This window comes from Sus scrofa, chromosome X, assembly GCF_000003025.6.
Source record: "Sus scrofa isolate TJ Tabasco breed Duroc chromosome X, Sscrofa11.1, whole genome shotgun sequence".
In the NCBI taxonomy this organism is placed as follows: domain Eukaryota; kingdom Metazoa; phylum Chordata; class Mammalia; order Artiodactyla; family Suidae; genus Sus; species Sus scrofa.
In genome coordinates this window covers 88,497,146-88,522,898 of record NC_010461.5, presented here as the reverse complement: position 1 = coordinate 88,522,898, position 25,753 = coordinate 88,497,146, and the positions used below count along the sequence as shown (strand labels likewise).

The 25,753-nt window shown below is 40.8% G+C and overlaps 1 protein-coding gene across 2 annotated transcripts in view; it reads right to left on the bottom strand.

The window, feature by feature from the left end:
* Positions 1-25,753, bottom strand: part of VSIG1 (V-set and immunoglobulin domain containing 1) — a 66,461-nt gene that overhangs the window by 12,060 nt on the left and 28,648 nt on the right. The window contains exons 1-3 of one of the 2 annotated variants that reach the window (XM_005658775.3): positions 21,937-22,283; positions 7,286-7,449; positions 900-1,098 (exon numbers count right to left, since the gene is read on the bottom strand). In XM_005658775.3, the coding sequence (XP_005658832.1) occupies positions 900-1,098; positions 7,286-7,449; positions 21,937-21,985 (412 nt within the window). In that variant the 5' untranslated portion in view covers positions 21,986-22,283. Of the gene's footprint in view, positions 1-899; positions 1,099-7,285; positions 7,450-21,936; positions 22,284-25,753 lie in introns of those variants that run through there. The other variant, XM_021079751.1, reaches the window with a different exon arrangement.

Sequence of the window (25,753 nt, the reverse complement as noted above, 5' to 3'; positions counted from 1 at the left end):
CAAGAGCAGCAATGCCCAGATCAGCTCCATTTGGGGTTACTTAGAGGTGGGAGAGCCCTTAGTTCAACTGGTTCGTCAGTGAGGGCTCTGATAGCCCTTTCATACCTCCCTTCGTTACTTCTGAAGGCCTGGAAACAGGAGCTGCCAAGGCTACAGACAGGAGGAAAACTCCCATTGTCCTCTCAGACAAGAGACTGGAAGGAGCCCTACAAATCACCACAATTGTGAACACCTCAAGAGCAGAAACCCTGCCTCCATCACGCCTCCCGGCACAAAGTAGGCACTCAATAAATACTGCATAAATTAACCACTCCAAATTCATTTGAAGAACAGATATGACTTGCCCTGTGTCGCGTAATGAATATTTATATATAAATTAACTAATTCTCAACTCTGGCTTAGCATGTGGTCCTTTTTCCAAACAGCATTACGAAAGGGACCCTTCTGCCTTTCTGCCAAAGAATAATTTAGTGATGGGGATTGTGGTTGGCTTAGGAGAGGTAACAAGGTGACAGGTGTTTCCCCCAGGTGGAACTGGCTCTAATTGGAGGTTCCCTCTGAAAAAGTTGCTAGTGATCATTTAGTGGGACTGTGTGTTGTCTCATCTGTTCTCATTGCATCCTTCAGTGATAGGGATCCAGGAGGTTTGGTCATCTACTGATGTCTATCATTTTGGCAGCCCTTTTTGGCTTGGCAATTGCTTCAACACTTCTTATGAGTGATTGCTCAGTGCAACTCTATGGGTCAAGTTGGCGGTATGTCTCAATTTCGCTGATAATAAAAGAAGCAGGAAGGATATTTACCCCTGGGACTTAATTGGCACCATAACTCACTGCCCTGGCCCATTCAATGTCCTAAGTTGCTCCAAGAAGAGAAAAAGCAGAAAAATGTGTCCATACCTAGCACATTGACGTTGAGGGTGCCTTGATTGTTGCCAGAAAAGTCCGGGGGGTTGTTAACATCGCAGATGTAGATGCCACTATCTGCTGGTTGCATATTCGAAATAGTGATGGATGCGTTGCCTGGAGCGTTGGACCCTACAATTCGATCTTTAAATTGCCCGTTGACTGCAGTTTGTCCACCTTCAGAATAGTAAATCTAGGACAGAAAATGACAGAAATGAGAACTGGAGAGTGTCCAGGGCTTGGATAAGCTACCTAGAAGTTCTTTCTAGCCAATGTTACCTTCTTTGACAAGGCGCAGCATCCACCCCACCTCCCCTGTGACAAAGGTTTCTCAGCTCCGTGGGACACTTTAGCTCTCTCAAGCTGTGCACAGCCATGAGCTCATTTGTACTCAAAGCAGCTTGGCGATGTCATCAAGGCAGGGAGGTAGGCCTATCTTTCAGACCGTGTAGCTGGAGCTGATGGGATTCAACTCCTATGCTTAGGCTAGGAGATCAAGACGCTCACCTGATGAGTCCGCCTGGAGGAAACCCATATAGGACACAAATGTCTGATGGGGAAACCAAAGCCATCATTTTTTTTTCTGCTTTATAAACATTTTTTGGTTTTTTTTTTTGTTGTTTGTTTTTTTTTTTTTAAGGTCCACACCTGCGGGCACGCAGAAGTTCCCAGGCTAGCAGTCCAATCAGAGCTGTAGCTGTGGGCCTATGCCACAGCCATTGCAACGCGGGATCCGAGCTGCCTCGGTGACCTATACCACAGCTCACGGCAACACCGGATCCTTAACCCACTGAGCAAGGCCAGGGATCAAACCTGCGTCCTCATGGACGCTAGTCAGATTTGTTTCCGCTGATCCGTGATGGGAACCCCAGAAATTTTTAAGACTTTTAAAAATCAAGTCAATATAGAAAACAACATTAAATAGTTAATAGTGCTGGTGATACACAAATATGACAAAAATCATAAAGATGAGACATGAATGACTAAAGCTTGGGAATCACTGGGCCAGGTGACCCCTGCGGTCCCGCCATAATATACACAGGCTATGTACCCACTTTGTTAGTTTCATAGAAACATGTGTAATTCAAGTGATTTGTTTTTTTATTATTCAATAAACTGGGATTACCCTGGTCCAGTAGCAATTAATATTTCATAAAATCTACCAGAAGAGACTTATAGTTCATTTAATTCACTCTCCTCACTTTACAGAAGAAATTGAAACCCTGAGAGGTTAAAAAAGAAAAAGATATACAAAGTTAACAGGCCAGGTCTAGAACCCCGTTCTTCTAAGTCCTTGTCCAGTGTTATTTATATTAACAGGTTAATGAGAGAGAGAAGGCCATCAGTAAAAAAAGAGATATTGTCTAGATAAATTCAAATGTATTCTCCTTCAAGTCAGAAAGCGAATATATTTTTAAACTAAGAAAGGGAGATTCTGATGGAAAAGTCAAAGAAAAGAATATATTTAAGGAAAAAACAACTTGTCTCTCCCCTCCTGTTCTCTAAAATCAACAAGTTTTCTTTCCTGCCCTAAATGAGCCATTTATAATCCAATTCATCCATTCACACCCACTGACTTCACAAACTTTTGCCCCAGAGGGGTCTTGTTTGATTTACAAACTGGAAAGCCAGTGTTAACCTAAGGTATTCAAGGGGGCAGGAGGAAGTTCAACTTGTCAAAGGTCTCTTACCTTCACTTGAGTTGACACCCAAGATATCCGGCTTTCCATTTCACCAGCCAGCGCTGGCCTTATTTACTTTCTAATTAACAATTTGCAGTCCAGTGGACTCTTACCTGGAATGGATCCTGTGGTCTATCAAGGAAGCCCTTTACAACTGAGACATCTGGCTGCTTCCCCTGCTCCCAGGAAAACTGGGGCGGGGGGGGGGGTGTCGGCCTGTTTTAGGTTGAAGCTTCACGACATCGCAATGAGATACATCAGTCATGCCTACAATCCACACTAAGTCCCAGAGGATCTAGGTGAAAGGACCTTATTTCTGCAGAGAGCAGGAGGCCAAGAGAGTATGTTTTAGATCAGGACTAGGGCATGAAAAGAAGCCACACTATAAAAGTCTCAGAGATGGGCAGGAATCAAGGAGCCAAGACGTCATGAGGCCTTGGACTTGTAACTTTCCTACAAAAAGGTTGGTGTGACTTTACCAACCCTTCTACCCTAGCTCCTCACACTATAGTCTAATATATTTTCCCATTCACGAACAATGTCAAAGGTGTCCGGAACAGAAATGGAGGTAAGGAGGTATAAGAATAGAGGCCTAAAAGGGAAAGGCTTTGGCCTCAGGATACTGTGTGAGAAGGAAAGTCCCCAGGGCCAGCCAGCAGTCAGCCACACGGATGGAGGGGCTTTCTGTTAGGGGAAGTCCACGCTGTCACACTGTCCTTGTAAGGGAAAAAAACGAAACGCTTTCCTGAAACCACTTATCTAATCACACAGGAAGGACTGCAACTTGGTTCCATTTTCCACAAAAGAATAATTCTTTTAAAAATCAAACCAATGTATACATGTAAGGATAACCTGACCCCCTTGCTGTACAGTGGGAAAATAAAAAAATTTAAAAAAAAAGAAAGAAAAAGAATGCTCTTGATGAAGCCATGAAAAAAAAAAAAAATCAAACCTGAACGATGGCCAAAGCCCAGCCCGTGATCCTGTGGGGCTTGTGCACATTTCAAAGAAAGCATATTGTCAATTTAGAGATCAAAGCAATTGAGGTCTAGGAAAAGCCATGGATGCTCAAAAGGCCACATCCTTTGGGGGTGGTGATGGGGGGGGGGCAAGTCTGTTTTAAGAAAATCCATCCAAGTGTTCCCTTAAGCGATGCTTGTTAATTTGTTGCCCACTTGCCCTTCGTGGCTGTGTTCATGGCAGACTGCCCTACTTCTCCCCCAAGGTCCCCTCTGCCTGCCCCTTGGTGATGTTAGAGGCTGGCATATGGAGACATGATAGCACATTAGTTATAAGACCCCCTTAGAGATCACTTAGTTCATGGTTGCTAAGGCTGAGGAGACTTTAGGAGCCAGCTGGATATTGGAAATAGGGGAAATGGCTAGGAGGGGCTGGTGGATAGAGGGAAGATCATAGATGACAGGGGCTGTGACGAGCTAGAGAGCCAATACAAAGAAGGCTTTCAAACTGTGCAAACAAACAAAATATTGGGCTGGCCAACCAACATGCATCCGCTGGCCACACTGGGGCCCGAGGCCGCCAGTCTGCAACCTGATTCATCCTCTTGTATTACAGAAAAGGACAATGAGGCCCCACTAGAAGAAGTAATCTTCCCAAGGTCACAAAATATGTAGACAAACCTAGAGTCCAGACCTCCCGAGTCCTGCTGAATAACAGTCATATGGCACTCACAGTCCCACCTTAGGCCAGGAAGGTGATTCCCAGGCAAGCTTCCCCTCTGGGGGTCACTCCATTCCCTACTCCAGCCAACCCTTCTCCTGCCAATTGCTGCTATTCATTGGCATGATGCTTCCCATGCCAAGTAGGTTCACCACATGATGCCTTCAACGGTTGCCAGCTGCAATAACAGCCTTTCTCTTCCTCCTCTGCCAAGTTCCTATTCACATGAGGCCATGCAGCTGGGAGCCAGATTGGTCCAAAAAGATTTTTTCCCCTCAGTTTTGTGACACTGCTCTCTAACTAGAAGCTGGGGTATAAACAAGAAGGGCTGAAAGAATTCAGCCTCCTCTGTTTGAGTCTCAGAGTTAATAAATGCCTTTAGCCTCCAGAGCTGCTTTTGTGGGTTCATTTTGGAAATGTGAAGGGTATGGAAGTCCACAGCAAACCAGCCATCCAGCTTCTTGATTTCCTGCACTGCTCAAAAAGGAGCTAGCCATGGGAGGGGAGGAGTGCAGGGTGGCCATGGTCTCAAGCCTAGAATTTTCTCTGCACTCTGTGGGGGGGGGGCTGGAATCACACATGGAAGGAATAGAATACCATAAGGAAGAGTTCCCACCCACAAACCACTCCCTTCCCAGCTTGCCATTTGCCCAAAAAACTCATGAACTGAATTGCTTCTTTGAGACATGTAAAGTTTCATTTAAATCATTTTCTTTGGAAGAGATAAACCATCACCAGTCCCTAACGCCTTTCTATTAGATTAATTTATCCAATTTAACAAGAATAGACACCTGCAGGAACAGGACACTGAATCAACTTTGATGGGAGGGTGTGGTGGGAAGGGAATAACTTGGAGTGTTTCTCAATGGGGATCACACTGGTATTTGACAATTCTTTCCTGTGTGGGTCTCTCCTGCATGTTGCAAGATGTCGACCCTCTCTAGCTACCCCCCACTAAACATCAATAGTGACTCCCATTTATAACAATTAAACCAACACTCCCCTTATTTTCAATGCCCCTGAGGAGATGAGGCACCCTCACCCCACCAACATTTGAAAAGCATCTGATATAATGCTATCCATAGAGGCCATACTGGAATAATCTGAGCAGCCATGGAATATATAGATGCTAGGTTCTAGAAAGAAGTTGTCCACATTAGATGTGTGTTAGAGAGAAGAAGATGGCAAAATGTTTCCTCCGCTGTGGCTATTCTAGAAGAGTAAGTGTTATCTGAGAGACTCATGCTAAGTAGGGTCAATACCTGTTCTATTCATGGGCAGGTGAGGTCTCTGGAGCTTTTCTATTGACTAGCTAGATAGACGAGGAAACCATTCATGTTATCAGAGGGGAACCAGACCACCCCAAACTTCCATGCTAGCCTGCCTGTTCTGGAGCCTAGAGTCTTAAGTTGGAAGTCCCTGCTTAGAGACTGATTACCTGAAGCCTCCATGTCTTCCAAGAGGAGGGCTTCTCTAAGAGAAAGACCTTGCTGATGAATATCCTGGCTCCTGGTCAGAAGATAAATGGAATATCTCTGTAGCCCCCATTCGCAAAGGAAACCCAGGGAGGGGATAGTCAGTAAGAGATCACATTCTCCCCTGGGTATTGAGAAATGGTAGGTCTTGGAGTCCACTGATCCTTTAACATAACGATCTGGGGGGAGGAAAAGAAGGTGAGCTTATGGCAGGAGTTGACCACTGCCCTGCTCAAGGCAACGTAGGGCCCAAAGCCTTTTGGAGGAAGCTGAAAGGAATTCCAGACATGGCCATGAGAAGGCAAATGCAAGACTGTTCTGGTTTTGCCAGGGGCTTATGCTGATCTGAATTGTTACCAAACTCAGACCCTCCCATCTCACTCCTGGTGCCACTGCCCTAAAGACTCCAAACAATGAAGGGATCTGGTAGTACACCAATAACTGTCCTTGTCTAAGAGGCCCAACTACATCTTCCCCAAGCTCTCTTGCATGTACCAGTTTTAGACATGGACTGACTGCCTTTTCCTTCATACCCTCACTATTGAGACACAGGCTGTGCTGTGTTTGAGCAGAAGTGAGTGGATCTGAGTGAGAGCTGAATGCTACATGGTATACTGCCCATAGTGTCTAATCCAGGAGTTGAACTGAATCACTCAGTGGTCAGTCTGGCAATATCTTATGCCCATAAACCATAGATTTGTCGAATAGCACAGCAGTCTCCTTCTACCATCCTCAAAATGTCCTGCCAGCCATCCACGGATTAATACACAACATGCTCTAAAGAATTCTGAATGCATGGAAGTGCTCAAAGAAACAAATTTGAAATAGAAGCCAAATCTCATTTTGAAAAATACCATCGCAACTGAGGATGTCTGAGACGCTTAAGGCCAGACTGGAAAAAAAACCTGGGAATGGGCACTTTGCAAGCAGAATCATCTTCCTCCCTTGACTTTCACCCACTTTTCTCGGGCAACCTCTTCTCCAGATCCTAAGCTCCCTTCCTGTTCCCTATCCTCTAGCATCCGAATGCTTTTGATTATCCAGGGTTCATTACTACTGTGCCCTTCCTCACCCACCTGGGGAGTTCATTCCATCAGGACTCAGTCTGGCACAATGAGCTAGCTATTGAGTATGACAGAGATATTAAGGCTGACAGAGATCTGTGGATCAACTAGGCACACCAGCATTTGAACTGGGGGCTTCTGGAAATAATAGAGCAATCTGGGCGGGGGGGGAGTCCTTTCAGAACTACTGCTCATTTCCCTTATGAGAAGGACCCTTCCTGTCTATGCTAAAATACATCATATACTTGATGTTGACCAACACAGAAGTGAGATAACAGATTACAACTGAATGTGAACAGAGGACAAAGGCCAAGTCACTTAGATGAAGATCTTCCCTAAACAGCTGTCTTCAAACTCCTTGCATCTGAGGTTCTGCTCCGGTTGTCACTGGCTCACCATTCCTTCCTTACACACTGACCCCCACAGCTTATGCCAGAACTACCAAAGGGGCATAGTTTAGGAGGAAAGGAAGTCCTTACCGAAACTGGCTGTAACTCCTTCTTATGGAAAAATGTCCACTGGATGGAAAGCTTGTCCAGGGAGGCCACGGTGGTGGTGTAGGTGCAGATGAGAGTGACATCAGATCCAACAGTTACATTCACGAAACTGTCTGGGATGGTCACTTGCACTCCACTAACTTGACCTGAAAAGATAATCATCAAAAAGACAATGGTACACACTCACATTTTGGTGACATTTTTCCATTACAATGCATTTTCGATGACATCTTATTTGAGGAAACCAAGGTGAGGAGAAGAATGCAGAATGATCCATATAGCAAAGCCAAGCAAGCAATGGGCATAGAGTAGGGAGTTTCTAACAAATTACAATGTGAGGATATTCAACTCCTTTGTGATGGTGACATATAACAGGGAAACGGGGGTTTCTTCTGTGTAAGGATGGCCTGACACAGAGGTTCTTAAAACGTTGTCCAAGGACCCAAAAGAGGCCCATGAATATGGAGAACAACCAGTTCGGTTTGCCCAGGATGGATAAGGTTCCTTAGATAGGGGACTTTCAGTTTTAAAACCAGGTAAGCCTCAAGCAAACTACACTTGTTTTGCTGCTAGGACTTTGAGTGCTTAAAGCAGGAAAGTCCCAGGAAAACCAGGATGAGCTGGTCATTAGACCAATTGGGGGAGGCTATAAGATCACAATGTGTTCATAATAATACTACGCAGTTATTTTTTTTCACTCTCATCTTCTCATGCGTGTACAATGGAGTGTTCCAGAAGTTACATGACAGGCAGCGATGTCATTGCTCTAGTGGCTAATGCAATGCATTTCACACACAATTCCAAGAAATAAGATGGAGATCCCATGTACACGTTACCCAACTCCCTTCCACCCACGGTCACTTATTTTGTGAAACTATAGTGTAATACCACAGCCAGGACACTGATATTGATCTTATTCGATTTCTCCAGGTTTACTTGTACTCCTATGTGTGTGTGCATTTAATTCTATAAAATTTATCACATGTACAGGTTGTGTATCTACCACCAGTCAATACAAGTGAACAGTTTCACCATTACAAAGACCCCTCATATTTCTTTTATAATCACACTCACCTCCCTCCTCCCCCCCATCCCTGATCCTAAGCATTGGAAACTGCCAATATGTCTTCCATTTATAAAATTGTGTTATTTTGTAAATGTTACATAAATGGAAACATGGTAACGCTTTTTGATTGGCTTTTCTTCATTCTACATAATTATTTAGAAATTCACTCAAGTCATTGAGCGTATCACTAGTTAATTGCCTTTTATTGCTTAATAGCATTCAATGGTATGTATGTATGTATAACAATTTGTTTACCGTGCACCCATATAGGGACATTTGGGTTGTTTCTAGTTTTGGGCAATTGAGTAAAACTCCAATGAACATTCATGTACAGGTTTTCATGTGAGCATAAATTCCCATGTCTCTGGGATCACTTCCTAAGAGTGCAACTGCTATGTTAGATGGTAGTTACATGTTTAGTTTTATTAAACACAAAAAATAGCCACACTGTTTTTCAGAGTGGTTGCACCAATATATATTCCCACCAATAATGTATGAGTGGCCCAGTCTCCCCATATCCTTGTCAGCATTTGGTGTTGTCACTATTTTCCAGAGCCATTCTAATAAGTGTATAGTAGGACATTATTGTGGTTTTAATTTGCATTTACCTAATGCAAATTAATGATGCTAAATAACTTTTCATGGGATTGTCATTTGTATATCTTCCTCAGCATAATGTATCTCATATCTTCTGCCCATTTTCTAATTGGATTGCTTAATTTTTTACTGGTGAATTTTGAGAGTTCTCTATATAATCTAGATGCCAGTCTTTTGTTGGGTAGAGCCAGTTTTACTTCTCCTTTTCCACTCTGTAAGCCTTTTATTTTTACTGCCTTATTGCAGCGGCTATAACTTGAAGTATTTTACTGAATAAGAGAGTTGAGAGAGTGGATATCCTTGCCTGGTTCTCAATCTTAGGGGAAAAGCATTCAGTATTTCACCATTAAATACGATATTAGCTGTAGGGTATTTTAGATGTTCTTTATCAAGTTAAGGGAATTCTGGGGATCCCGCTGTGCTACAGTGAGCAAAGAATCCAACTGCAGCAGCTCAAGTCTCAGGTCGCTGCAGAGAAGGGGTTCAATCCCTGGCATCACACAGTGGGTTAAAGGATCCAGCGTTGTCGCAGCTACACAGCTGCAGTTCAGATTCGATCCCTGGCCCAGGAACTTCCATATGCTGTGGATGCAGCCACTAAAAAAAAGTTAAGGGAATTCTCCTCCGTCATGGGTTGAATTGTGTCCTCCGAAAGGATAAGGACAAGTCCTAATTCCTGGTTCCTAGGAGTGTGACCTTATTTGGAAACAGGGTCTTCACAATATAATTAATGATGAGATAGATCACCCTGGATTTAGAGTGGGACCTAAATCCAATGACTGCTGTCATAATAAGAACAAGAAGAGTGAGAGTTGGCACACAGCACGTGAAGATGGAGTCAGAAATTGGAGAGATGCATGTGCAAGCCAAGGAATGCCAAGAATTGCTAACAGCCAGCTAGGAGAAAGGCATAGCATGGATCCTTCAGAATCAATTCAGTCCAACACTTTGGACTTTTGGTCTCCAGAACTATGAGAGAATAAACTTGTCTGTTTTAAGCCACTCAGTTTCTGGCAATTTGTTACAGCAGCTCTTGGACACTAACACACTTTCCATTCCTAACATGCTAAGAGTTTTTTAATATCATGAATGGGTGTTGGATTTTGTCAAATGTTCTTTCTGTACCGAGATAACTGTTTATTTTTTTTAATTTATCCTGTTGATATGAGAGATTACACTGAATGATTCCTAAATGTTGAACCAGCCTTGCATACCTTAAGTAAATCCCTTGGGTAGAATTCTTTATAAACACTATGGGATTCAATTTGCTAGTGTTTTATTGAGGGTTTTTGAGTCTAAGTTCATGAGAGGTACTGGACGGCACTTTACTATTTTTGCACTGTCCTTGTCTGGTTTTCGTATCAGGGTAATACTAGCCTCATAAAATGAGTTTGAAATGTTCCCTCTTCTTCTATTTTTGGAAAAGATTGTATAAAATGGGTGTTAATTATTTTGTAAACATTTGGTAAACTCATCTAGTGAAAGTATCCAGGCTTGGAGATTTCTTTCTCAGGAGATTTTTAAATTATGAATTACATCTCTTTAATGACTATAGGGAAATTCATTTTATATTGGGTGAGTTTTAGTAGTTTCTTGATTTTGAGGAATTAATCTTTTTTTTTTCTTTTGGCTGCATCATGCAGTAGCTTGATATGGGATCTCAATTCCCAGACCCAGGGATGGAACCTGGGCCACAGCAGTGAAAGTGCCTAATCCTAACCACTACACATACCCCTAAGGAACTCCCTTTTTTGTGATGAATTGATCCATTTTTTTCTAAGTTGGCAAATATATAAAATGTAAAGTTGTACTCCCTTATGTTTTTAATGACTGCAGAATCTATGAGATCCTGTATTTCACTTCTGATATTGGTGATATGTGTCTTAACTCTTTATTTTTACCAGTCTTGCTAGAGGTTTGTCAATTTTTGTCTTTTTAGGACCACACCCATGGCATATGTTGGTTCCCAGGCTAGGGGTCTAATCAGAGCTATAGCCACTGGCCTACACCACAGCCACAGCAACACCAGATCTGAGCCGCGTCTGTGACCTACACCACAGCTCACAGCAATGCTGGATCCTTAACCCACTGAGCGAAGCCAGGGACCAAACCTGCGTTCTCATGGATGCTAGTCAGATTTGTTTCCACTAAGCCATGATGGAACTCCTCAATTTTCTTTACTGATTTTTTTTTCAAAGAGCCAGAGTTTTATTTAACTTTCTCTATGGTTTTCCTATTTTAATTCCATTGATTACAGTTCTTTACTATTTCCTTCCTTCTGCTTGCTTTGGATTGATCTTTTTCTAGTTCCTAGATATAGGAACTTCATGACTGACCTGAAATTTTTCTTCATTTCAAATGTAAGCATTTACTGCTATGAAATTGTCTTTCCACACTGCTTTAGCTGCATGTTACATTTGTCTATATGTTACATTTTCATTTTCAATCAGTTCTATATATATTTTTAATTTTTCTTTTGAGATTTTCTCTTTGATCCACAGATTGCTCAGAAATGTATAATTTTCAAGTATTTAGAGATTTTCTTGTTGTCTTTCTGATCTTGGTTTCTAGTTTGATTCCATTGTGCTCAGAGAAGAGACCGTATGATTTCAATTTTTCAGAAGTTGTTGAGGTCTGTTATACGGCCATGCCTATGGTCTATCTTGGTAAATGTTCTGTGGGTGCTTGGGGTAAAAAGTTCATTCTGCTGTTTTGGGGCTGAATGTTCTATACAAAAAGATATACTTTAAAACACCATGAGTACACAGCGAGATAGACCATATTCTGGGCCATAAAACAAACCTTAAATTTAAAAGAACAGAAATCATACAGTGTCTTCTCTCAGACCACAATGAAAATAAAGTAGAAAGCAATAACAAAAAAGATTACTGGAAAGTCCCAAAACACATGGAAATCTAACAACACACTTCTAAATAACACACAGGTCAAAGAAGAAATCTCAGGAGAAATTTTAAAATATTCTGAACTAAATGAAAATGAAAGTACAATTTATCAAAATTTGTGGTAAGCAGCAAAAGCAGTGCTCAGATGGAAATTTACAGCATTGAATGCATATGTTAGAAAAGAAGAAAGCTCTAAAATAAATCATCTAAACTTGCACCTTAGGGAAACTAGAAGAGTAAATTAAATCCAAAGTAAGCAGAAGGAAAGAAATAACAAAAACTGGAGCCAAAACCAACAGAATTGAAAACAGGAAATCAACAGAGAAAATCAATACAACCAAAACTGGTTATTTGAGAAGATAAAGAAAATTGCTAAGACTCTAGTCAGGCTAAGAAAAAAATATAGAGGACACAAATTACTAATATCAGAAATGAAAGAGGCAGAGTTCCATTGTGGCTCAGTGGGTTAAGAACCTGACTAGTATCCATGAGGATGCGAGTTTGATCCCTGGCCTTGCTCAGTGGATTAAGGATTTGGCGTTGTACCAAGCTGAAGTGTAGGTTGCAGGTGCAGCTCGGATCCCTCTTTGCTGTGGCTGTGGTGTAGCTGGCAGCTGCAGCTCCAATTCGACTCCTAGCCTGGGAACTTCTATATGCCACAGGTGCAGACCTGAAAAAAAATAAGAAACGAAAGGGGGGCCATCACTGCAGATACTATGGACATTAAAGGAATATAACAAAAAGATAATAAAGGAATACTAGGAACAACTTTATGACCAGAAATTTGATAACCTAGATGAAATAGACTAACTTGAAAGAAAAAATCTGCCAAAATTCACACACACGAAAAAGAAGTAGATAATCTAAACAGGCCTATATCTATTCTATATATATTGAAGAAATTAAATCAATAATTAATAACTTTCCAAAATAGAAAGCACCAGGCTCAGATGGGCTCACTAGTGAGTTTTACCAAATAGTTAAGGAAGAAACTATACCAATTCTCTACCATGTTTTTCACAAGACAGAACAAAGGAAATACTTCTTACCTCATTCTATGATGCCAACGTTACCCTAATACTAAAACCAAACAAAGACATTACAAGAAAAGAAAACTATAGACCAATATGTCTCATGAACATAGATGCAAAAATCCTCAACAAAGTATTAGCGAATCAAACCCAACAATGAATAAAAAGAATTTTGCACCAACCAAATGTGATTTATCTCAGGTACACAAGGCTGGTTCAACATTTGAAAATCAATTAATGTAACACATCACATCAGTAAGCTAAGGAAAAAAATCACAAGATCATATCAATATATGCAGAGAAAGCATTTGACAAAATCCAACATGAATTTATGATAAAAATTCTCCATAACTAGGAATAGAAAACTTCTTCAACTTGATGAAGATTATCTATTAAAAAAAAAACCCAACAGCTAACATCGTATTTAAAGGTGAAAAACTAGCTTTCCTACTAAGATTAGGCAAAGGCAAGGCTATCTCCTCTCATCATTCCTTTTCAACAATGTATAGGAGTCCCCGTCATGGCACAGTGGTTAACGAATCCGACTAGGAACGAAGAGGTTGTGGGTTCGATTCCTAGCCTTGCTCAGTGGGTTCAGGATCTGGCATTGCCGTGAGCTGTGGTGTGGGTGACAGACGCAGCTTGGATCCCGCATTGCTGTGGCTCTGGTGTAGGCCGATGGCTACAGCTCCGACTGGACCTTTAGCTTGGGAATCTCCATATGCCGTGGGAGTGGCTCAAGAAAAGGCAAAAAGACAAATATATATATATATATATATATATATATATATATATACACACACACACACACAAAGAACTCTTAAAACTCAATAATAAGAAAGCAAACAACCAGGTTAAAAAATGGGAAGTTCTCTTGTGATGCAGTGGGTTAAGGATCTGGTGATGTCACTGCAGCAGCTTGGGTCGCTGCTGTAGTGCAGGTTGGTTCCCTGGCCCCAGGAACTTCCATATGCCTTGGGCTCGGCATATGGAATAAATAAATAAATAAATAAACACACCAAAGATCTTATAAGACATGTCATCAAAGGTCATATATAGATGGCAAATGAACATAGGAAAAGATACTTCACATTAACTGTCATCAGGGAAATGCAAATTAAAACACTACATATCCATTAGCGTAGCCAAAATCCAGAACACTGTGACACATTGAATGCTAATGAGGATGGTAGAGCAGCAGAAACTCTCATTTGTTGCTGGTGGGGATGCAAAATGGTGCAGCCACTTTGGAAGATAGTTTGGCCATTTCTTACAAAACTAAACATACTCTTACCATGTTATCCAATAATTGTGTTCCTCACTATGTAACCAAAGTTTGAAAACTTATATTCACACAAAAACCTGCACATGGATGTTTATAGCTTTATTTATAATTGCCAAAACCTGGAAGCAACCAAGATGTCCTTCAGTGGGTGAATGGACTAATAAACTGTGGTACATCCAGACAATGGAATGTTGTTCAGTGCTAAAAAGAAATGAGCTACCGAGCCATGAAAAAACATGGAGGGACCTTAAATGTATATTCCTAAGTGAAAGAAGCCAATCTGAAAAGGCCACACACCGTATGACTTCAAGTATACGACATTCTGGAGAAGGCCAAACTATGGAGATAGTAAAAAGAACAGTGGTTGCAAGGTGTTGGTACAGAAGACTGCATGAATAGGTGGAGCACAGAGGATTTTTTAGGGCAGTGAAAATATTCTGTACCACGATATAATGGTGGATACATGTGATTATATATTTGTCAAAACCCACAGACATTTTGTCTATTACGTTAGGAAACTCCTATTTGAATCTTTTACTTTAGCTGTCTCTTTTTAAAATTTTTAATTTCTATTTTTGTTTTTTATTTAAATTTTTTTTTTCGCTTTTCAGGGCTATAACTGCAGCATATGGAGGTCCCCAGGCTAGGGGTCTAATCGGAGCTGTAGCTGCCTGCTTACACCACAGCCACAGCCATTCGGGATCCGAGCCATGTCTGCGACCTACACCACAGCTCACGGCAATGCCAGATCCTGAACCCACTGAGTGAGGCCAGGAATTGAACCCGAAACCTCATGGTTCCTAGTTGGATTCATTTAAGCTGCACCACAACAGGAACTCCCCTCTTTTTTTAAATTTATGTTTTGCACACAGGTCTTGGCCTAATTTTGTGGGCTACATTTCTAATGCTGGTTTAATTTTCAGTCTTTGCAGTATTGCTTTGGTCTTTTCAGTTATCTGGGGTCACCAGGGCTTTCTGCTTGTCCCTAATGCTGTTGCCTGAGTGGGTGGAAGTGTTTCCCCAGGTCAGGCTGCAGTCTCTCAGTGGGAGGTAGGTATGGCAGGACACGCTTACTGGAACCCTCAGCTGCCCTGTTGTCTCTGTAGGGAGGAGGAGAGTCTCAGACCCACAGAGATAAAGAGTCCTCTGGAATCATGTATTTGCTGTGGCTTCATCCATCTTGTCCGGTCCACTGTCCCACCTCAGTATCGCTAAGCAAAAGTAGGGAGTCTCAGGCAGAGTGGGGAAGGAGATGGCTTCTTTTGTCTACTTTTGCCGGTGGGGCGCCTGATGATTTTCCTTTGCCAGTAGTGTGGAGCTCATCTGATGTCAGAGGGACTCCCGTCTAATCCAGTCCGGGGGGAAAAAATGAGCCTCCCTGTCGCTAGGTTAGGATCAGGAAATGCCAGGACTGGGTCCCCTTCTTCCTTTGGGTGAAGAGACATAAGACGCCTTGCCTCTCTGTTGTTCCCAGAGTCCAAAGCCAGTCTGCTTTCTTCTTACTATCTTTCAGAATCCTCCCTTGGTTGTCTCTTGCATTATTTCTAGGGAGGGTTTATATCTGTGCTTAGGAGGGAGTAGCAAGGAAAGACATACCTATGCCATTCTGTCCAAACCAGAAATCTTCTAGATTTAAGATTGCTGAGTTCCCTAGTGGCCTAGTGGATAAGGATCTGGTGTTGTCACTGCCGTGGCACAGGATCAATCCCTGGCCTGGGAACTTTTGCATACCATGGGCACAGCCAAAGAGAGAGAGAGTGGAAAAAAAAGAATAAATGTTTTTAAAAAATAGATTTAAGTTGTAAAAGGGGCCTGAGACCACAATATGAGAATCACTGGCCTTACAAAAGGATGTGCTACTGGAGTTTCCATGGTGGCTTAGTGGAAACGAATCAGACTAGTATCCATGAGGATGCAGGTTCACTCCCTGGCCTCACTCAGTGGGTTAAGGATCCAGCGTTGCCGTGAGCTGTGGTATAGGTCACAGACGTGTGGATGGTGTTGGCTGTGGCTGTGGCATAGGCTGGCAGCTGTAGCTCCACTCTCCGATTTGACCCCTAGCCTGGGAACTTCCATACGCCGCGAGTGCAGCCCTAAAAAGACAAAAACAAAAACAAAAACAAAAAGATGTGCTACCCATATGATCTGGAGGAACACCAAAGAGCCCCCTACCCAAAAATCCAGCCTACCACTATACTTGAAATCCTTAGTACTATGCAAGCATTCTCCCAAGGGATTTTACAGGGGATCATATTTTGGGTAATGCTATAGAAGTTTTGGCTCATCTGAATAATTGGTTATTATCCATTGCAAAGTTAGAGAGGATATGCTCTCTAGATGGAGCATAACACTGTCAGGCAGGCATTAGAAAAGGTCAGGTTTGCTAGATGATCTCCATGCTGCAGAGAGGCTAGAGCGAGAGCACTAGCTGCCTGCAGGGTTGGGGCAGGATGAGAATACAAAGATGGGAAAATCTGAGGAAATAGTACAGAAAGACAAATCCCTGGTCCCCCTCCCAATTTTACATATTCAAAGATGACTTTATTTTTCTTAATGACAGTGGTCAGGCAAAAGGGACTTGACAAACATTTTGAAAATTTTAAAGAAAAGGCAAACCACTGTACTGATTACCCCCGGTTTCCTAGATTTAATAGCCATGTTCTCTGTCACAGCCAGGCCATCTGGTCCAGCTGCTTCTTTGCCAGAACTGGCTGTTTACATGGCAACCAATGTCTTGATGAATTGAGAGAAGTGTTGTAGGGTAGACACCAATGTGGCACCCTCTAAGTCCATGCAGGTTCTGCTTTCCCAATACTCTCCTCTCCATGCTTTCCTGGTTCCCACAATGCCTCCCCCCAAAACAAAATTGGCCTGCAGAAATCAGCTACTCTTTCCAATGGAAATTTCACGGCAGGAGGCTAAGTGATGCTCTCCTGTCCTCAAGAGCCCATCTCATTTCTCCTGGAAATTAGCCATATCCCTCTCTGGCTATGCCGAATGATGACTTCCAAATGTCTTTAAAGCATCCAAAATTAAAGGGACAGAATGCAGATTTGGGCTATTAAGTTCACATCATCTTTCCTCTAAAAACAGAGATTTTGAAGATACTATTTGGCCATCATGGACAAAATGTCTTCTAGTTTGTGTCCCAATATCTATTATGGAATTGGCTAATGGTGGTAACTTATGTTAGGTAAAGCCAAAAAAAAAACCGAAAAACAAACAAACAAAACCTTTAAAGGCTGCTCTCCACAAAAATGCCTGAAGGCAGAGTAAACACAATTCTTACACAAGGCAAGCAAGCCATGGAAGAAACCGTGATGCCTATCAACAAATATCTGTTGAACACCTATTTTGTGCCACAGACAGTGCTGACAGTGGGGAAATAATGAACAAGACAGACACAGTCTCTGCCTGCTATATCTACACAACAGGAAGCCATTTATAGCACAGACCTTAGTGGAGGCAAATGAAAATCAAGAATTTGGGAACTGGGAGTTCTGGTCATGGCTCAGCAGAAATGAATCTGACTAGCATCCATGAGGACACAGTTTTGATCCCTGGCCTCCCACGGTGGGTTAAGGATCTAGGGTTGCTGTGAGCTGTGGTGTGTATTTAAATATTTTCAACATAATTTAATAGAAGATATATAAATATGTAAATACTTTGAGATCTGTAAAAGCTCAACAATATCACCTTGGAATAAGGTTGGTTAAACTCTAAATCTACTGTGAGACAATATATTTTTAAGAATACTACACGATGTTCTGTAAATAGGTAACAGTTGTCAAGGCAATATCTCCAGACCATTTTATTGCCCTGTTGCCCAATATCCACCACAATATCAATCCTTAAGTTCTGAAGAAAAGATAGTTTTCAGAAATTGCCCATCTCTAATCTCTAGTGACAATACACTTCAGAGATAAGAATGATATATTTCCAGTTGAACTTCTTTAAAATGTCACGTTATTCAATTAGTGCACATTTCTTAAACCTCTGAGATTATCCTCTAGCCTAGCCCTGTCCAATAGAACTTTCTGTGATTATAGAAATGTTTTATCTCTGTGCTATCCAACTCAGTAGCCATTACCCACATGTACCACGGAGCACCTGAAATGTGGCTAGTGCTACGGAAGAACTGAATTTCTAATCTATTTAATTTAAATTAATTTATATTTAAATAGCCACACAGGGATTGCGAATAGTGCAAATTTAATTTTAAACTGAATGTGATTCTGTGTGTGTTAGGGAAAAAAAATATTCTGTTCCTTTGGATCCATTTGGTCTAAATTGAGAAATTATATTTAAAAATTGAGAAAGTCAGGAAAAAACCTCTACCTTAACAAGACTATGAATAAACAGCAAAATAAAGATTAGTATTTGATTTAAATAAAATTGCAATTTCACTCACTGACCTGGTTGAATTTAAAACACACACACACACACACACACACACACACACACACGTGGTTGAAATACATGTGACTGCTTTTTAAAATCAGTGCATATTATTAAAGGAAAATAATCCCAAGGTGTATACACTTGGGTTAATAAACACTCTAAAAAGATTTTAAATGTCTCATGTTCTGGTAATGATTGTTCACTCATCTATTTAATGCTTACAATGTGGCAGGCACTTTGCTTATGGAGGGATTATTATTCTCCTAATATAGCAAATGGCCGTATTTAACCTCATACATTTGAGGTGAGTTAATTTCCAGCAACTTCATGTATAATTGCTTCATTTTTGAGTTAGGTAATAATATAACTAAGTGATCACTAACTTTATGGATTTGACTGTAAAACCAAAGTTCAGATATAATATATTACTGCATTAAAATGCATAGCACGTACCTCCAGAAAATGGAAACAACATTAACATATTTTTCCAACAGGTGACTAATATATAACAAGCATCTAAAATGATGTGCTTGAACTTTTTTTGCAGAAGACAATTTTGATTAAAATTATTTTCCTGAAATGGAATTTAACCTGACTTCCTAAGAAGTCATCAGAAAGGTTCTTCTTATTAAAATAAAATCGATCTTGCTTAGTTGTACAAAAATTTTATTTTAAATATGCATGTGAAAATCATTTCTAAATGTTTTGGGTTTGAGAAGGTAATTCACTCTTTTATTTTTCTACCTTTACTGAGATATAATGACATATATAACATTGTGTAAGTTTAAGCTATACAAAGTGTTGATCTGACACACATACATATATTGCAAAACATTGCCACCATAGTGTTTAACTAACACTTCCATCACATCACATAATTACCATCTCTTTTTTGTGGTGACAACATTTAAGATCCACTCTCTTAACAACTTTCAAGTATATAATAGAGTATTGTTAATTACAGTCACCAAGCTCAACATTAGAGCTTTAGATCTGCAGAACTTCTTCATCTTCTAATTGGAAGTTTATACCCTTTGACCAATATCTTCCCATTTTCCCCACATCACCCCTGGTAACCACCACTGTACTCTCTGTTTCTATGAATTCAGCTTTTTTTTTTTTTTTTTTTTTTTTTTTTTTTTTTTTTTTAGATTCCACATCTGAGTGAGATCACACAGTGTTTGTCTTTTTCTGACATATTTCACTTAGCTTAATACACTTAAGGTCCATCCATGTCACAAAAGACAGAATTTTGGAAGGTAATTAATTCTTTCAATAAACATTTCCTAAGTGCCGACTATGTGCCTAACACCATGCTTGACACCAAAAACGTGATATTCTTCCTGACCGGGAAACAAGTTCAGGTAGCACATCAAACTATACATTGATGGAAACTTTACCAGTTGCTTCACACTACTAATGCCAGACATAGATTACTGAAATCTTTCTCTGATTTCCATATGTATATAAGCACAGCAAAAAAAACCAATGTATTATACCATACTTCCATTCCATCTCCTATACTGAAACTACCATATTTTGCTTTGGGCCAACTAGACTGTATACATGTAGATACACTATACACCACTAAGACCAGTTATACAGTAACTTAAAAGCAAAGGCTCTAAGGTATTTATTAGTCAATAAGATTGGGCTTTGTTATAAAAGTCACAATCAAGTAAGATCCTGACATCATCTAAGTAAGTTTTGAACAATAAAAAATTGTATACAAGGTATAAGCCCAAATTTGTAATACAATATACACATATAAAGAGGAAAAAAAGAGAAATTCACTCAAATCTCTAGTAAGATTGCTGGTGATTTTTGTTTTATTTCCAACCTCTCTGCAAAGACCACATTTTAATTTACATTTGTAATCAGTAAAATTTATATATATGTTAGTTATAGTAAAAACCACTCTTGCGACTGTTCCAAAGCTGGAATCTAGTATAGGCCAGAGTAAGGCCTCAAATAGGGAAGTAGACGCTGACTTCAAGTGTGATTTTACAGGGCTGGGGCAAAAGGCCCAGGGGCGACCCAATTAGCTAATGACTGGAAGCTCTTTAAAATGGACAAAGACTTTCACTGTCTAAAGTTAAGGTGTAAAATTAATATTCCTGGAGGAAAGAGGAAAATAGTAACATATGTTTCCACCAGGATGGAAATTGAGAAAAGTGGCTTTTTACAGTTCTAAGTCCTGGTTAGTTCACTGAGTAAATGCAGCATTGCCTCCTGGTGACTCCATAGAACATGTTTGTTTAAACATTTAGTAAGGAATATTTGGAGAACTATTATTAAATGCCATATAGTTTTGAAAAGTAACACTTTTATCTGATTATCAAAATAGTGTAATATTCTTTGTAGAAACCCTGGAAAATAGGAAAAAGCCAGGGAATAAGATAAAAAATCGTCGATAATCCCATCACCCAGAAGTAATCACCATGAACAGTTTGGTATACAACTTTCTAGTAATTTACTATAAGCATGTGGGTATATCCTGCTTTTTAACTTAATGTGTTAGCTTTAGCATTTTCTTATATCATTAAATATGCTTTTTTCCCTTGCAGAGCAAATGTTGTATTTAATAAGTTTTAAGATACAATTTACAGTCGACATGAAGCTTAGTTAAATCTCATTCTAATTGGCTGATATTACCGATGGATGAAAAATATCATTTCTTGGATAAACAATCTTACTGTATCTACCATGGATCTGGTATTTGAAAAAACTAGCCAAGGGAAATTTCTGAATTAGTGATCTCTCCTAGGTCTACCAGCATTAGGATTTTGACTTTAAAAATGATTTTGGTCTGCTCAAACTCCTAAAAACATCCCTACTGTACACAATGATAAATCACTCACATATTTTCCTAAATATAAGCTTGGAAAGTACAACGCCTTAAGAAATGTTAGAGAGTAAAGCATGGCAGGCATTCACAGCCAGGCTCTGCCTGCTGTAGTAAAGCAAATTGATCACAATGAATTTGAAGGAAACGCTTAAGTAAAACACTGAAAAAAGAATCCTTGGCACAAATTTCAGCTTCTGAGTAAATTCATCTGTTCAACTTCCAAACTAAAAAAAGAAAGATACTGCGATTTTTCCGGAAAAAATTCTAATTCAGAAGCTACAGAAAGCAATTCTATGTACAGGCTGAGTCCCCCCCCCCCCAAATATTGGCGTAGCACAATCTAAGCAAGATTTCTGAAAATTATTTTACTCAGCATATTAATCATAGTTCCTTTTAAGCAGAGGAGAGGAATATTCTACGTCTATGTAAAAATTTGCGATTTCAATTTAAAAGGAAACTCCATTCCCAATGATCTTTGGAGGACTGGGGGCCTTTTCCTTACCTGCAAGGCAGTGTAGGATCAGAAATACTTTCCAAAATGTGAACACCATTGTGTTGAGGTTTGCTGAGCAGAGCCCGGGTCCAGTAGCTTGCCTGGGCTAGGCTGAGTCTCAGACTGGCTTCTTCAATCACACCGAGCTTTGCCAGGCTTATCTGCCGGCATCACCAAGCAAACAAGTCTCTTCGGGCTTACTTATTGGGTACAGACCTTTCTCAGAGCAGATGTGTGTTTCTTTGAAACACTTTTCATGGGGCGTGTTTCCTTGATATATTTGCTACTGTGTTAATAATAAACCCACGTATTTAAATTCTTCAAGTTCTTTGTACACAGATTCTCTAAGTTTTATTGTTTAAAAGCAATCTTATTAAAAAGTTATACCTGGGGGGAAGATATAATTGTTAAAGAACTTATATAATTAAAATCTGACAAGGCTAATTAATTTCAAATATTTCCATAAAAGTCTCACAGCATTGATTCACTAACCTTTTACAAATTAAGTTAATATATTGGATCTCTAAGATTTTCTCAGGAGACAGGGTTCACAGGAAGGGCACAGAGGATATGAAGCAAAAAAGCATTCATTTCTATGTGAACAAACTTTGGACGTGTCACACTTTTTTGAAGCCCTAGCAGTAGAATGAATTGCAGGCTTATGTCTTCCAAGTTAGAAATCCCTTAGCATGTATTCATTCACCTAATTTTGCAAAATCAGTTGAGTGAATAAAATGCTTTAAGACTTCCATTGGATGAGTCTGAATATTTGCAGAATTAGGTTACTGAAAAGTGCTATAGGGTTAACTTGGAAAGGGGGTTCACTAGAAGGGAATGGCAGGCTGCACAGGTGAGAAGCCTTCATGCGAACATGAACTTCTAACAAAGTTGTTCTCATGCTTAAGTTACCCTGAGATACACAAGGGCCTTCCTTCTCTGGTCCCTCCCCTGCAATCCCCCCAGTTCCCCCGTCTCTACAATGACTCTCAGGTCTGTCCCTTCTCCAATCTGCTGCTTCCATCCTGGTCCAGGTACTCAGCTCCTCACCCCTGGCCTACTGTGGCAGCTTCCTAAATGGTCTCCTGCCTTCTTCCCCCTTCAACTCTGTGTACTGGCCACACACTAACGCTCCAACCCTGATCAAGCATCTTCAATGACACCACTGTGGACTCCTTCATCAAGTCCAGTCCTTAACCTGAATTACCAGCCTTCCAAGATCTGGCTTCACCTAATCTGAACTTCAGTCACGTTAAATCGTCCACCTGAAAAATGCTCTCAAAAGTTATTGCCTCAAAGTGTTCAGTCACATGAAATATGTACAAATTGCAATGATATGTTTTATGAAATGTACAGGAAATGTTTGACAATGTTTCACCTCAGCCAAGCCAATTTCTTACTGCTCCTCAGAAAGCCCTTCTGCTCTCATCAGGTGTGATTCCTTCTTGAAGCCTTCCCTGTTCATGCTCGTGTTTGATGCCAAACCTTGGCTTCGGGTAAATTCCATTGCTACATAGAATTTCCTCCTTCCTTATCTTGCTATCTAAGCATATTCTTAGTGCAGATAAACCGTGCTGTCCTATGTGAAAATTTTGAAGAACCCACATACCATCCTTCTCTGGGATCCCTCTTGGATAAATCTGTATTGTACTTAGAACCAATACCCTACAGTTGACACCTGATTATTCTTCAGTCATCCTACTTATTAACAGAGTCCCCCCTAAATCCACTGGCTGTGAGTCCCTCCAGGGAAGAAGCCAGGTCCTATACAGGCAGTTCCCAACCTAAGAAACGGTGTGCCCCAAAACGTATTGGTAAGCCTACTGCTTGGACCCAAGAGTACACATTCCTGCCAAAGCAATGCCATAAACAAAGTCTCATTCCCAGACCTATGCAGCCCACGGTCTAGCACTGGCTTGAATTCTGGGTGCTGGGCAAAAATAGAGCAGAGAAGGAGAAGAAGGAACAGCAGGTAGCACAGAAAGAACATTCCTTTTCTGGAGTTCCCATTTTGGCTCAGCAGTAACGAACCACGAGGATGCAGATTCGATCCCTGGACTCGCTCAGTGGGTTAAGGATCCGGCGTTGCCGTGAGCTGTGGTGTAGACCAGCAGCTGCAGCTCGGATTCATCTCCTAGCAAGGGAACCTCCATATGCCACAGGTGTGGCCCTAAAAAGCAAAAAGAAAAAAAAAAGCTTTCTTGAAGTTCCTGCTGTGGCACAGTGGGTTAATGATCCGGTGTTGCCACAGCTGCGGCATAGGTCGCAGATGTGGCTCGGATCCGATCTCTGGCCTGGGAACTTGCATGTGCCATGGGTACAGCCAAAAAAGGGAAGAAAAAAAGCTTTCTGGGGTGGGGGGGGAAAAGCAACTCCTAGAACAATTTGTATATTATGATTACCTTTACATTTTAAAAAAACCTACCTCGCATGCATGTGTGTAAATTCGTAGAAAAGACGAAAATGTGAAACTCCTATTGCTTGTGAACATGGCACGCAATTACACACGTGGGTGAGAGAATAGAGACTTTCTTTTTATCCTCTGTATGCTTCTTTGTTCTTTGAAATCCCTTTACAATCAAAATGTATTACTTTTGTAATTTTTAAATTTAAAAAATGAGGGATCTGCAGATTTCTGAACATTCCCAAAGAAAAACCCTGAAGGCAGTAAAATGTTTGTTACAATATATTCACACTGTGCCACTGTGCAGTGTGATGGGAGCAACAGCATCTAATGCGTACTATGTGGCCTTGGAAAAGACACAACGTTTCTGGGACTGTTTTCTTACATAAAGAACACAGATAATACCTGCCCCTATTTATTTTATTGTCTCTTGTGAAGATAAAATGGAAAAGCAGTTTAAAATTGTAAAGCTCTGTAAAAATGTGCAAGATAATTAATGATATTTAATGAGCCATTTAGTGACTCACTGCTTCTAAGCAATAGTCAATGACCTCAAAATTCAGTGCAAATTAGAGAATTTAAATTACCTTTTAGAGTTTATTTTTATAGAACTCTACCTGTCCAAGTTAGGACTCACATAGCAGAAGTGTAGGCATTTTATTTAAATCCTCTAGAGTGTTTTGCGTTTGCATGAGATTCTAGTGCAGATGGGTTTTGGCCATGGCCTTAAACCATACCCTCCACTCTCCATCTCAGGGCCAAGCACCTTGGACATAGTGAATTAATTAGGAGCCTCCACGTTGGAACCTTCTTTGTGCTTGGCAGTCTGCTGTGGGTGATTTACACTGTCTGTCCCATGTAATTGTTAATAGCACCCCTTTCACTCTCAAAACTGCCCTTTCTTTTTTCTTTTAGATGGTTCTTACCACCTCCACCCCTCCCCAAGTTCTCACCACCTGGAAGAAATGTTCTTCCAATTACTTTATTTATTCATTTATTGCCATTTTAGGGCTGCGCCCGTGGCACATGGAGATTCCCAGGCTAGGGGTCGAATCAGAGCTGTAGCCACTGGCCTCCGCCACAACCATAGCAACTCGAGATCCGAGCCGTGTCTGTGACCTACACCACAGCTCACGGCAACGCCGGATCTACAACCCACTGAGCAAGGCCAGGGATCGAACCTGCATCCTCATGGATCCTAGTCAGGCTCATTAAGCACTGAGCCATGAAGGGAACTCAAAACTGTCCTAGTTTTAATGATTAATTATGTCTTCACCCTACCATAGTCATCCATGGGTATGGAAGGAAACACAGGAAGCCCTTGGCTGGCAGACTCCAGGCTTAGAAATTTCATTTCTCACCCCAGTTCCCCACCACTGGAAAAGTCAATATTACTTCTGGAAGAACCTGTAAGAAAACCATGAG